The 15322-nt window shown below is 40.4% G+C and overlaps 1 protein-coding gene across 4 annotated transcripts in view; it reads right to left on the bottom strand.

The window, feature by feature from the left end:
- Window positions 1-15322, bottom strand: part of LOC140717094 (polyglutamylase complex subunit TTLL1-like) — a 29707-nt gene that overhangs the window by 10643 nt on the left and 3742 nt on the right. For 3 of the 4 annotated variants that reach the window (XM_073030292.1, XM_073030293.1, XM_073030294.1), the window contains one exon: window positions 4327-4535. In XM_073030292.1, the coding sequence (XP_072886393.1) occupies window positions 4327-4535 (209 nt within the window). Of the gene's footprint in view, window positions 1-4326; window positions 4536-4989; window positions 7939-15322 lie in introns of those variants that run through there. The other variant, XM_073030295.1, reaches the window with a different exon arrangement.

Raw genomic sequence — 15322 nt, 5'->3', positions numbered from 1 at the left:
ATTCAACCTCCAGCACTCCAAAAAAATACTAAATTTATCCAATTGTCTTGATAGCTAATGCACTTCAGTCTGGGCAACATGCTGGTGAACTTCTTCCGTACGCTCTCCAAACTTTCTACATCCTTCCTGTATGGCAACCAGAAGTGCACACTACAATCCAAATGTAGTCAGCCAAAGTTCTATACAGCTGCTACATGAGCAGCCAACTTTTATACTCAATACCTCCAAGTAATGATGGTAAGCATGTTGTATGCCTTCTTTACCTACTGTATCCTCTTGAATTACCATTTTCAGGGAACCACGGAATCACACCCCAAGATCCCTCTGTGCATCAATGTACTGGAGAGTTCTGCCATTTACGGGCTACTTACCTCTTGTGTTTGACCTCCTAAAATGAAACTCCATATACCTGTCCAGATTAAGCTCCATCTATCAGATCTCCACTCAAATTTCCAACTGATCTATATCCTACAGTGTCTTTGATGGCAACCTTCTTCACTAATCGCATCTGTATCAACTTCTGTGTCATCTGTATCTTATATTGTCATTCAGATTGTTAATTTCTATCATTAACAGAGGTCCCAGCACAGATCCTTGCGTAACACCACTAGTCAGAGATCTCCAGTTGGGAAAACATTTCTCTAACACAATCCTCTTACACAGCAAAGCTAATTTTGGATCCAATTTACCAGATCACTGCAGATCTGGCATGTGACCTTGTTAAAAATGCTTTACTGAAGTCCATATAGACAGCATCCAACCTCAACAATCATCTCCACCACTTGCTCAAAAACTCAATTAGATTTATGAGACATAATCTCCCTGCACTAAACAATACTGACTATCCCAAGTAAATTCATGCTTCTCCCTAAGATTCTTATCAATGATTTCTCTTCTATCGATTCCATGTTCACCAGAATTTCCTGGTTTGCTCCTGTTGCTCTTCTTAAACAGATGAACAACTCTGGATATTCTCAGTCTTCTGGCACCTCACCCATGGTTGGAGAATTCTTCTGTAAGGGCCCTAGAAATTTCTTCCTTTACTTCCTTCACTATTCTGAAATAGGTCCCATCAGGCCCTGGGAACCTAATCATTTTAATATCTTTCTAGGCACTTCCACCTTCTAAATATCAATATACCCTTATGGTAAGAGCATTCCTCTCCATAATCTCACCATCATCCTCCTCTATGCTGAATATCAATACAAAGTATTAAGGATTCATTTACTCTGACTACAAACAACTACTCTCCATTGTTCTTAAGTGGACCTACTCTTTCCCTAGTTACCCTCTTGTCCTAACTCATGGAGCAAAAACCAAGCTGCTTAATGAACTCAAGCAGCATCAAAGGAGGCAAATGGACAGCTGACACTTTGGCTCAAGACTCTGCTTCATAATTTATTCAGGGTCTCAATCTGAATTGTTGACAATTCCTGGTATAGGATCATGAATTGAATTGTCACCCACAAGAGAAAATCTGCAGATGACTGAAATCCAAGCAACACACACACACACAAAATGCTGGAGGAACTCAGCAGGCCAGGCAGGATCTATGGAAAAAAGTACAGTCGATGTTTCAGGCCAAGACCCTACGGCAGGACTGGAGAAAAAACAATGAGGAGTAGATTTAAAAGGCAGGGAAGGGGAGAAAGAAACACAAGGTGATAGGTGAAACCAGTAGGAGGAGGGATGAAGTAAAGAGCTGGGAATTGATTGGTTAAAGAGCTATAGGGCTGGAGAAGGGGGGAGTCCGATAGGAGGGAACAGAAGGCCATGGAAGAAAGAAAAGGTGGGGAGGAGCACCAGAGGGAGGCAATGGGCAAGCAACGAGATAATGTGAGAGAGGGAAAGGGGATGAGGAATGGTGAAAGGAGGGGGCATTTCCCATGGCTCCACAGATGCTACCTGAGTCACTGAGTTCTTTACTTGTTGCCACAAATTCCAGCAGCTACAGTCATGTGTCCCAATCTGTGTAACTGTGTACAACACCAAGTTAGCATGCAAATTTCACATCTGATATATGGTTTAGATACCCAATAAAACATACCTACAAACAAATTTTATGGATAATTGTATGCAGTGTTAAAATAATACTCTCTTTCAATAGATGCATTCAATTGCATGCACCAGAACAAGAACATTCAAAACTTCCGAAACAAGCTTATGTTAAGGATACATTTCTCACGAATCTTTACATTTTCTGATATAGTGCTCTTCTGGAGACAAAACTTTGTCTGTTGTCAATGACAAAGACCAAGTAATATTCAAGAATTTACCAGATTTCTGAGAAATCAAAGAACACCGTGCTCCTGGTCTTTCAAATTTCAAGATTCAAGATTGGTTATTGTCATTCTTCACTACATGGGTGTAAAGCAGAACAAAATGACTGTTACTCTGGATCCAACGCAGCATAAAAAACACAATAAGTATAAAAGTACTCCTATAAAACAGAATGTACAAGTAACTGTAAAATAGTAGTGTGGGTGGCGGGGGGGGGGGGGGGAGTTTAAAAGGGTGCTGAGAGGAGGAGGAGTAGCTGAAGAGGATGTAGTAGTGTTATAGAGTCACAGCATCATCTAGTCTGTGCCAAATCATTAACCTGCCAAGAGCCATCAACCTGCAACCGAACCATAGCCCTCCATAACACTCCCACTGATGTATTATCCAATATTTCTCTCAAATGTTGAAATCAAACCTGCATCCACCACTTGTGTTGGCAGCTCACAACCCTCTGAGTGAAGTAGATCCCCTTTATGTTCCTCTTAAACATTTCACCTTTCACCCTTAACCCATGACCTCTAGCTGTAGTCTCACCCAACCTCAGTGGGAAAAAAGCCTGCTTGCATCTACCCTCAATTTTGTAGATCTCTATCAAATCTCCCCTCAATTTTCTATGTTCTAGGGAATAAAGTCCTAATCTATTTAACCTTTCCCTATAACTCAGGTCCTCAAGTCCTGGCAACATCCTCGTAAATTTTCTCTGTACTCTTTCAGTCTTATTTACATCTTTCCTGTAGGTAGATGATTAAAGCTGAACAATACTCCAAATTAGGCCTCACCAATGTCTTATTCAATTCCATAACATCCCAACTCCTATACTCAATACATTGATTTATGAAGTCCAATGTGCCATTCTTTACTATCCTATCTAGCTGTGATGCCACTTTCAAGAAATTATGGATCTGTATTCCCAGATCCCACTGTTCTACTGCACTTGGAGGTGCCCTACCAATCACTGTGTAAGGCCTTTCCTGGTTGGCGGGAGTGGGGGAGGGGGGCGGTTAGTAAATGAGTGGATGTGTTGAGCAGCCTGATGATGTTTGGGGAAATGACTGTTTTTGAGTCCAGTGGTCCAACAGTGAATGCTGCACCCTGATGGGAGTAAGACAAACAAGCAGTGTGGGTGGGATCCTTCATGATATTGTTGGACTTTTTCTAGCACCTTTCTGCATATATTGCATATTCTGCATATGCACCTTTCTGCCAACAGTCAACAGGAAAACAAACACTTCATTTTATTCATATAGCTGTGAGATCAATTGATAATCTTAAATAAAAACAATATTAATCTGTTAAAGTAACTTTAAAACTACCAATGTTTCATTCAGCAGTTCTTAATGAATGTTTCTTTATCAATGAATAAATATGGAAATTGTTTATTTGAGGTTTGCTTGCTTTCTAAATCACAAACAATAATGTTGGCTAACATGCAACATTAACAATATTTATGCAAACATTCAAACTACAAGATCGATCAGCATTTATAATGTCTAATCAAATTTATTAGTTAAGATTATCAAATATGAAAATATTACCAAAATAAATTGTATGAAAATCTCAGCTCTTAATCATTTTGAACTAATTTGCCTTTAAATCAGAAAGATACTGGTTCAGAAAACTGGTCAAAAAATTCTATGCTGATCCTTGAGCATGGAACGGAAAGGCTGCTGCTTTGAAATAAACTTTGTAAGGGGCTCATTTAGAAAGCTGACATTAAACAAAGGCATGCCGGCCTATTCATGAGCATTTAGAAAGACCATGGCACTACTTTGATGAAAATTAGCCGTTATTCTCACCTTATCCATCCCTTATTCAAATAACTATATTGTTTTCCTGTTCTTTAACATCTTATTATTTTTGGAGGCTTGACAGCCTCATTTCTTACATTACATTACCAAAATTTACCCAGAATAAAAGTACTTTGGTATAACTAAACCCACAAAGGTCGCCATCAAGTGTGAATTTATTTTACTTATAATTAAGGCACAGTTGTTCTCCAATACCCTGGATCAGATACTTTATTACAGGCAAGGTCTTTCCATTTACCTAAATGAACATATTTGCCATTTTCGTCCTTCTCCACAAGTGGGCTTGCCTCCCTTTCTAACTCTCGGCGATAGCGCTTGATATTCTTTACCATCAGGTCCTTCCGTGTCAGCTCGTAATGATTTGGAAAATGATTCACAATTTGATCATCATTCAGACGGTAGCCATTTTCAATGCTGAAAACATTTCGAATTGTCTGTACACTCATCCTATGAGAATAAATGTCCAATAGTGACCATAACATTAAATGTACAAAGGTCAAATATTTAAATATTATGAATAATAAAAATCACTTCCTTTCCCATTCATGCTACTCCTTGTACCACATATGATCTCCAGATGGGACATCTTTCAAAACTCTCACAACATGGGAGAAAGTAATTCAGCTTACTTATGCTGGCTCTCCAATTCCCGCCATTTATTTCCCATCAACTTAAGACCATAAGATATAGGAGCAGAAATAGGCCATTTGGCCCATCGAGTCTGCTCCACCATTCAATCACGGCTGACCCAATTCTTCCAGTCATTCCCCACTGCCCTGTCTTCACCGCATACCCTTTGATGCCCTGGCTAATCAAGAACCTGTCTATCTTTGCCTTAAATACACTCAATGACTTGGCCTCCACAGATGCTCGCAGCAACAGATTCCACAGATTTACCAACCTCTGGCCGGCTGGAGATGAAGGTTCCCAAGTTCGAATCCAAGTCGGGCCATCCCAAGCACGCTTTCCAACTGTGCTGGGTTGAGCGCTGAGCTAGCCACTTGGCCTCATAAAAAATACAAGGGTCAAGTCAGGAATGTTCATACCGTGACCCAGTTAATCCAAAAAGAGACCAATCCTGACACCACATGCCAGACAAGAATGGCTGACTGTCTGGTGCGACACGCTTAAAAATTTTTTTTAAAAACACCCTCTGACTAAAGTAATTTCTGTGCATCTCTGTTCCAAATGGACATCCTTGAATTCTGAAATCATGCCCTCTAGACTCCCCCTACCATGGGCAATAACTTTGCCATATCTAATCTGTTCAGGCCTTTCAACATTTGGAATGTTTCTATGAGATCCACCCCATTCCCCTGAACTCCAGGGAATACAGCCCAAGAGCTGCCAGACATTCCTCATATGGTATCCCTTTCATTCCTGGAATCATTCTTGTGAATTTTCTCTAAACCCTCTTCAATGTCAGTATATCTTTTCTAAAATAAGGAGCCCAAAACTGCACAAATACTCCTAAGTGTGGTCTCACAAGTGCCTAATAGAGCTTCAACATCACATTCTTGCTCTTATATTCTATATGTCTAGAAATGAATGCCAACATTGCATTCACTTTCTTCACAACTGACTCAAGCTAACTTTAGTGCATCTTGCATAAGGACTCCCAAGTCCCTTTGTATCTCTGCATTTTGAATTTTTTCCCCATCTAAATAATAGTCTGCCCATTTATTTCTTCCACCAAAGTGCATTACCATAGACTTTCCAACATTGTTTTTCATTTGCCACTTCTTTGCCCATTCCCCTAAACTATCAAAGTCTCTCTGCAGGCATCTGTTTCCTCAATGCTACCCGCTCCTCCACCTATCTTTTTATCGTCAGCAAACTTAGCCACAAATCCATTGATACCGTAGTCTAAATCATTGACATACATCATAAAAAGCAGTGGTCCCAACACCGACCCCTGTGGAAGTCCACTGGTAACCGGCAGCCAGCCAGAATAGGATCCCTTTATTCCTACTCTGTTTTCTGCTGACCAGCCAATGCTCCACCCATGCTAGTAACTTCCCTGTAATTCCATGGGTTCTTATCTTGCTAAGCAGCCTCATGTGCAGCACCTTGTTAAAGGCCTTCTGAAAATCCAAGTACACCACGTCTACTGCACCTCCTTTGTCTACCCTGCTTGTAATTTCCTCAAAGAATTGCAGTAGAATTGTCAGGCAGGATTTTCCTTTCTGGAAACCATGCTGGCTTTGGCCTAACTTGTCATGTGCCATCAGGTACTCCGTAATCTCATCCCTAACAATCAATTCCAACAACTTCCCAACCACTGATGTCAGGCTAACAGGCCTATAGTTTCCTTTCTGCTGCCTCCCACCCTTCTTAAATAGTGGAGTAACATTTGCAATTTTCCAGTCATTCGGTACAATGCCAGAATCTATCGATTTTTGAAAGATCATCATTAATGCTTCCGCAATCTCTCCAGCTACTTCCTTCAGAACCCGAGGGTGCATTCCATCGGGTCCCGGAGATTTATCCACCTTCAGACCATTAAGCTTCCTGAGCACCTTCTCAGTCGAAATTTTCACTGCACATACTTCACTTCCCTGACACTCTTAAATGTCCAGTATACTGCAGATGTCTTCCACTGTGAAGACTGATGCAAAATACGCATTCAGTTCCTCTGCCATCTCTGCATCTCTCATTACAATATCTCCAGCATCATTTTGTATTGGTCCTATATCTACCCTCGACTCTCTTTTACCCTTTATGTACTTAAATTTTTTTTATTATCTTCTTTGATATTAGTCGCCAGCTTCCTTTCATAATTCTTGTATTTCTTCACATGCCCATCAATTCCCCAGTGATTTTCCTGCTAAGTACACTAGGAACAATTTACAGTAGCTAACTGAAAAACCAGCACACTTTTGGGCTGTGAGAGCAAACTGGAGGACAAGTGAGAAACCAGACAGTCACAGGCAAAACATACCAACTCCATAAAGATAGCACCCGAGATCAGGATTGAAGTCAGGTCCATGGAGCTGGAGAAGAGATTGATGCCAGCCATTGCAGTACCCTTTTCCAGTTGAAAAGCTCAAAACCAAAAACACCATGGTTCATTCCAGTCAAACCTAATAATGTATAAACAATCAACTGCATTCACCAAGATCATGGCCATACAGTAAACTTATTAAATTATCTGCCTGGCAGAAAGACCAACTGGATAAATAAGGAATCACCCAAGTTATACTTTCAAAGCAATTTACAGACTGCTACAACAGCATTCAGAAAATAATCAAGAAAGTGTGGCTGAAGATCATTAAGCAAGTTTCAGGCAGATGCAGATTCTTAAGAGTATGCCAGAGAAAGCAGCCTTGGAATCTCAAGACTAAGTGGAGATGGAAATGACAGAAATCTGACAATGGCGGTCGAGCCAGAGAACCAACATCAGACTGGCATCCAAGGTGACATCCCAGCAGAAAGAACACAGCAAGGAACAGCATGGAAAAGCAGAAGCAATTTGAGGAATGGCAAAAGATAATGATAAATCTTGCTAGTGTAGAATTAGTTGAAAGCAATGGGAGCAAACTCCAGAGTAAATGGATAAATCTGCAGGTGTGAAGCAACAGTTAAAATATGAACTGAAAAAGCTTAAATGACAATGACTTTCAAATCAAGAGGAAATTGGTCACAACTGCATTTAGCCATAGAAGTGACCTAGCTTCTGGTTACTTGCCACTTTAATTCACCATTCCCCCCTCCAACCTTTCTGTCTATGGCCTCCTGTGGTGTTACAAGCACCAGCACAAGCCTGTCACAGCTTTCAGGACTTAATATTGAAATCTCCAACTTTAAGAAATTCACTATATATACTGTATATCTCTGTATTGATAGATCATAGTTGTCGGTCATCATTTGGCTTAATTTTTCGTTCTCTTCCTGGTAGCTTACTGGACTTCTCTTTCCCACTTCTGATACAAGGTCCTGGACCTGAAACATTAACTGCTCCTCTTTCCACAAATGCTGCATTTCCAGCATATACTTTTGATTTGCAGTATAGTCTTCAATAGGTTAAGAGGGCTATTTTAGAAATAATAGCATGCCTGTCTGGACAGGAAGTTAGATGATTAGCAGATTAATGAAATTAAAGCAAAACAAGGGAGAATATCACTAACAAAATAAGTTTGGAGATGACATGGGTAGAGTCAAATATGGACAAGAGGCTAACTAATTCAAGGTCAGAACAGAGGTAAGACAGAGGAGGAAAACGGATTAGGAAAGAGCACAAAAGCTGTAGATTTGACTCATTCTTTGAGGCAGAAGTCTAAAAAAATGATACATGATTGATGGAATATGAACCTTTTAAGGAGTCTGCATAATTTTTTGAGGAATGCACACACATGGTTTTAGAGTACAAGCTGCAATGAACCCTCACTGAGGTCTGAACTGTAATATATTACAGGTTAACTTCATTAAGTTGCTTACAGTTTGCTTATAGTTTAGCATGTTTAACTTGTTTTTGCAATTAAAATGCTTTTTCCCCAAACTATATTGCCAATTATCTTAAAAGTGAAATTACTTAGCAGAAATTACTTCTGTTACAACACAACTAGGTAAGATGTTGGTGGTGATCTGTGAACTTTGAACTTCATCTTACACTATTTTTCTCCACAAATGCTATTTGACTTGATGAATATTCACAGCAATCTGTTTTTATTCACAATCCCAGCATCTTCAGCCTCTTTTGCTTTGATGAAAACTTCTGCAGTTTCCATGCGTGCACACAGTGATTTGGCAACACCTGTTTATTTAATTAATATATTATTGAGCTACAGTGCAGAATTGGCACTGTATCGGCCCTAGCCATCCTTTGAGCTGCGCTGCCCAGCAACCCCCAACTTAACCCTAGTCCAATCATGGGACAATTTACAATGACCAATTAACCTACCAACTGGTATGTCTTTGGAATGTGGGAGGAAACTAGAGCACCCATCTCACACAAATGTATAATTAGATGTGGAAAAAGAAAACCAACTGTTGGAGACTTTGTACATATACCAAGCAGCCTCATGGAATTGATTCATTTCAGGCATCCAATCCATAGATTTTGAAAGGACTTCAATGCTGTCTATACAATCCAAATGATATTTTCTTTTCAACTGCCACAGAAAGCAAATATTTAAAGAGATATTCAGGAGGCTTCATAAGTACAACATTAAGTCTTCGTGGAAAAAAAATGTTTCTTTTGGGCAAGAGTGAAGGCAAGTAAGCAGTAACCAGTCAAAAGGGAGGTTTAGAGCATTGTCAAGGCAAGAAAGTCCAACAAATCGATACAGCCCAATATCATAGGACATTTCTGCCAGACCTCAATGGTATTACACTGACAGCTGAAGAAACATAATGGTGGGGAAAGAAACGTGTGAACTTGTAGTGTATATTCATACACTAAAGCTAGTTTGTGACACCTCCAATGACAGAGTAATGACAGCTTTAAGCTGTATTGTAGATAATGGTCAAAAAAGATTGTCTTTGCATCACAAAGAAAGAGGAACTACACACAGAGAGAAAGAGGTTCACTGATTTACACCAGTTCTAATTAGGCAAACCATTCACATTGGTCTCTGCCACAAATTCCTATTGAGCATTCTTGGACCTAACCCTCCAATTTTTACATCAGAATGTCACAACAGACATCCCTCTATTCCAGCATATCTGTGGCATTGAAACCTAGGATACAAATAGAATGCCAGAGCACATATATTGGTTATATTGGTCTTTCTTGGGTGAGGAATGGGTTTCATTTCCACAGACATCCATAAATTGATTTTGTTCTTCTGTCCAGAAACACACAAATATGATTTGATATGGTAACTATACCTCCAGTATTGTAATGAACAGCATCAAAAGCACACAAGACTGGTAGAAAATAACAATTATTTAAAGTGCTGAGAGAGCATTCCCAGGAACAAATGTATGCATGTTCAGCAGACTTTTGAATTTAATAATACTTATGGGAGCTTGTCCATAATTTGGGTGTTCTTCACCTGGGGCTGGCCTGCAAAACAATGGATAAAAATACTGAATATGCAATATAGAAGCTACTGGCAGTAGCAGATGATTTTCCTGTAAAGGTAGTAGAGAAGGTGAAGATGATACAGAAGAATACTATATTCAAGCGTACACAGGTTTTCTTCTCCTTAGGGAGTCCTTTGAGGACCACATGCTACCACTCCAGTTCTGAGGTGGTTTATAAAGCTTTTGTGGGAACTAGAAACTCTTCCACAGATGGGGCAGGAGGTGTTAAACAGGACAGAAAGGCGAGCAATCTGTACAATGCTGTGCTCCTTCCACCATATACATAAGGCTTTTGCTCCCTCTTCACTTTTGAGCGGATATGATCCACGGGTTTCAAAGAGTTATTGGTGACATTACATTTGTTCAAGGTGTCATTGAGAATATAATGGAATCCTTTTTTTCTGTCCACCTGATAATCTTTAAAAATTAGTTTAGTGCGTGTTATCATAGACTCAGTAACAGTTAAAATTAACAAAAACTCAATTAAACTGCAGGGAGTGTGGAGGAGGCATGTCTGACAGGCAAAACCTAGAAGACCATGAGTATAAGCTGCAAACAGGGCTCTGGTTCAATGAATGAATGGGTGCAGGTAGAAAGTGAGAACACAGACAAAAGGATGAGTAAATTGCAAAATGCAGAGCAGGAAGACATTCCCACCAGGCCAGGCTGAGCTTGTCTTCAACCAAAGGGAAAAATGACGAACAGGCTGAGCAAATATAACAATAATGTCGCAATCTTGGTATCAGCAATAACAGCAATTTTTGTGTCAGTTGTGAATATATGAATTAAACCTCCTACCTTCATGCCCATGTCACCAGTGGTTACAGGAAACAATCAGGACCTCAGTAAACACAAGGAAATCTGCAGATGCTGGAAATTCAAGCAACACACACAAAATGCTGGTGGAACGCAACAGTCCTTTCAGGTGAGGTGACATTTCACCTGTGAGTCGGCTGGTGTTATATACTGTGCTCCTGGTGTGGCCTTTTATATATTGGTGAGACCCGACGCAGACTGGGAGACCGTTTCACTGAACACCTACGCTCTGTCCACCAGAGGAAGCAGGATTTCCCAGTGACCACACATTTTAATTCCACGTCCCATTCCCATTCTGATATGTCAATCCATGGCCTCCTCTACTGCCAAGATGAAGCCACACTCAGGTTGGAGGAACAACACCTTATATTCCACCCGGGTAGCCTCCAACCTGATGGCATGAATGCTGATTTCTCTAACTTCCATTAATGCCCCTCCTCCCCTTCTTACCCCATGCCTAATTTTTATTTTTTTTCTCTCTCTTTCCCTCTCACAACAACTCCTTGCCTGTTCTCCATCTTCCTCTGGTGCTCCCCTTCCCCTTTCTTTCTTCCAAAGCCTTCCATCCTATGATACCCCCCCCTTCTCCAACATTGCATCTCTTTTGTCAATCAACTTCCCAGTTCTTAGCTTCATCCCTCCTCCTCCTGTCTTTTCCTATCATTTCGGGTCTCCCACTACCACTTTCAAATCTCTTACTATCTCTTTTTCCCATTAGTCTTGATGAAGGGTCTCAACCGAAACGTCGACTGTACTTCTTCCTATAGAGGCCTGCTGCGTTCCACCAGCATTTTGTGTGTGTTGCTAGGACCTCAGTATCAATCTTTATAGTAACCACTGGTCACAGAACTCCAACCTCAAGGTCAACCATCACTTTTTGCTTGTTATAATCATATCAAACTTGAATCCCTAACTTGCCTTGGATCCCATGCCTAACTTTACCAAAGGCATCAACATGGATGACATCATCCATACTGCTCTGTACTTTGTTACTTCAAGTAATTTGTTTGAATTTGCAAAAAAGGTTCTCCCACTAACAAAGCTATGCTGACTATCACTGATCAATCTCTGCTCACATCTCATTAGGCTCTGGGTATTTATCCACCCATGTCTGCTAAAACATATTCATAGATGTATTCCAAAAACAAAGAAATACTTAAATGGCAAAATAGTACAACCGTGGCTGACAAGGTAAGTCAAAGCTAATGTAAAAGCATAAGAGGGCATACAAAGCAAAAATTAGTGGGAAGATGGAGGATTGAGAAGCTTTTAGAAACCTACAGAGAGCAACTAAAAGAATCATTAGGCAGGAAAAGATGAAATATGAAAGCAAGCCAGCAAACAACAACAAAGTGGATAGTAAAAGCTTTTTCAAGTATGTAAAACACTAAGAGAGAGATGAGAGTGGATATAAGAAAGCTAGAAAATGAGGCCAGAGAAATAATAACGGGGGCCAAGGAGATGGTAAATGAACTGAGTATTTTGCGTCAGTCTTCACAGTGGAAGACACTAACAGGGTGCCAGATGTTTAAGGGTGTTAGGGAAGAGAATTGAGTGCAGTTTCTACAATAAGGGAGAAGGTGCTTTAAAACCTGAAAGACCTCAATGTACAGAGGTCACCCGGCCAGATTAACTACACCATAGAGTTCTGAAAGATGTAGCAGTAAAGATTGTGGAAGTATTAGTAATGATCTTTCAAAAATCATTGGACTCTGGCATGGTGCCAGGACAGGATAATTGCAAATGTCACTCCACTCTTTAAGAAAAGAGGAAGGAAGCAGAAAGGAAATTATAGACCAGTTAGTCTGACTTTAGTCGTTGGGAAGATGTTGGAGTCAACATAAGAAATAGGACCAGCAGTAGGGCATCTGGCCCGTCGAGCCTGCTCCGCCATTCAATAAAATCATGGCTGATTTGGCCATGGACTCATCTCCACCTGCTGCCTTTTCCCCATTACCCTTAATTCCCCTACTATGCAAAACTCTATTCAACCTTGTCTTAAATATATTTATTGACGTAGCTTCCACTGCTTCAATGGGTAGAGAATTCCACAGATTCATCACCGCTTGGGAAAAGCAGTTCCTCCTCATCTCAGGCCTAAATCTACTCCCCCGAATCTTAAGGCTAAGTCCCCGTTCTAGTCTTACAACTAGAAACAACTTTCCTGTCTCCATCTTATCTTTCCATTTCATAATTTTATGCTTCTATAAGATCTCCTTTCATTCTTCTGAATTCTAGTGAGTACATTCCCAGTCCCTTGCTCACTCACTTAACCTATCTATATCTCTCTGCAGACTCTCCATACTTTCTGCACAATTTGCTTTTCCACTCAATTTAGTATCATCGGCAAACTTACACTACACTTGGTCCCCTCTTCCAGATCGTTAATGTATATCGTGAACAGTTGCGGGCCCAGCACTGACCCCTGCAGCACACCGCTCACCACTGATTGTCAGCCAGAGTAACACCCATGTATCCCTACTCTCTGCTTTCTATTAGTTAACCAATCATCTATCCGTGCTAATACATCACCCCAACTCTATGCAGCTTTATCTTATAGACAAGTCTTTTATGCAGCACTTTATTGAACACCTTCTGGAAATCCAAGTAAATAATGTTCATCTGTTCCCCTCTATCCACTGTGCCCATTATATCCTCAAAGAACTCCAGTAAGTTTGTCACACAGGACCTGCCTTTGCTGAATCCATGCTGCATCTGCCTGATGGATCCATTTCTTTCTAGATGGCTTGCTATTTCTTCTTTAATGATAGCTCCAAACTTTCTCCCAACGACAAATATTAAACTAACTGGCCTATAGTTACCTGCTTTTTGCCTACATTCCTTTTTGAACAGTGGTGTGACATTTGCTGTCTTCTAATCCACCGGGACCTGCCCAGAGTCCAGAGAACTTTGGTAAATTATCACCAAACCTTCTACTATAACTTCAGCCATTTCATTCAGTACCCTGGGATGCATTCTATCAGGACCAGGGGATTTGTCTATCTTCAGGCCCATAAGTTTGCTCAGCACTACCTCTTTAGTGATAGCTATTGTATCGAGGTCCTCACCTCCCATTACATCCATAATACCTCTCTTTGGCATGTTAGACGTGTCCTCCACTGTGAAGACAGAGACAAAATAGTCATCTAAAGCCTCGGCCATTTCCTCATTACCCAATATCAATTCCCCCATCTCTTCCTCTAGGAGACCTACGTTCATTTTAGCCATGCTTTTATGCTTTATATAATTATAAAAACTTTTACTATCTGCTTTTATATTTTGTGCTGGTTTATTTTCATAATCTATTTTCTCTTTCTTTATTGCTCGCTTTGGGGTTCTTTGTTGCTTTTTAAAGTCTTCCCAATCTTCCTGTTTCCCACTACTCTTGGTAACTTTGTACATGAGCTTTTAGTTTGATGCCTTCTTTTATTTCCTTAGTTATCCAAGACTGACTCTCCCCACCTCTACTGTTATTGTTTTTAACTGGAATGTACTTTTGTTGAGCACCATGAAAAATCTATTTGAAAGTCTTCCACTGTTCCTCAACCATATAGCCTGTGTTCCCAGTCAATTGTTAAGGATGAGGTTATGGAGTACTTGGTGATACAGGACATTAGGACAAAGTCAGCATGGCTTCCTTAAGAGAAAATCTTGTCTGAGGAACCTGTTGGAATTCTTTGAGAAAATTACATGTAGGATAGATAAAGGGGATGCAGTAGATGTTGTATATCTGGACTTTCACAAGCTCCACACATGAGGCTGCTTACCAAGTTAAGAGCACATGGCATTACAGGGAAGTTATTGGCTTGGTTAGAGCATTGGCTGATTGGTAGGAGGCAGAGAGTGGGAATAAAAGGATCCTTTACTGGTTGGCTGCCAGTGAGTAGTGGTGTTCCGCAAGGGTTGGTGTTGGAAACTGCTTCTTTTTCTGCTGTATATCAATGTTATAGATGATGGAATAGATGGCTTTGTTGCCAAGTCTGCAAAGATGAAGATTGGTGGAGGGGAAGGGAGTGTTAAGCAAACAAGGACTTAAAATAGATTACAAGAATGGCAGGAGAGTGGCAAGTGAAATACCATGTTGGAAAATGCATGGTCATATACTTTGGTAGAAGAAATAAATGTGCAGACTATTTTCTAAACAGAGAGAAAATCCTAAAATCTGAGATGCAAATGGACTTGGGAGTCCTTGTGCAGAACACCCTAAAGGTTAACATGCAGCTTAAGTCGGTGGTGAGGAAGGCAAATGCAGTGTTATCATTCATTTCAAGAGGTCTAGAATACAAGAGCAGGGATGTAATGCTAAGGCTTTATAAGGCACTGTTGTCGCCTCACCTTGAGTATTGGGAACAGTTTTGGACTCCTCATCTAAGAAAAGATGTGCTGGCATT

This window comes from Hemitrygon akajei, chromosome 27 (assembly GCF_048418815.1).
Source record: "Hemitrygon akajei chromosome 27, sHemAka1.3, whole genome shotgun sequence".
Taxonomy (NCBI): domain Eukaryota; kingdom Metazoa; phylum Chordata; class Chondrichthyes; order Myliobatiformes; family Dasyatidae; genus Hemitrygon; species Hemitrygon akajei.
Note: the sequence above shows the minus strand (reverse complement) of the source record. Positions and strands in the feature narration are given on the sequence as shown.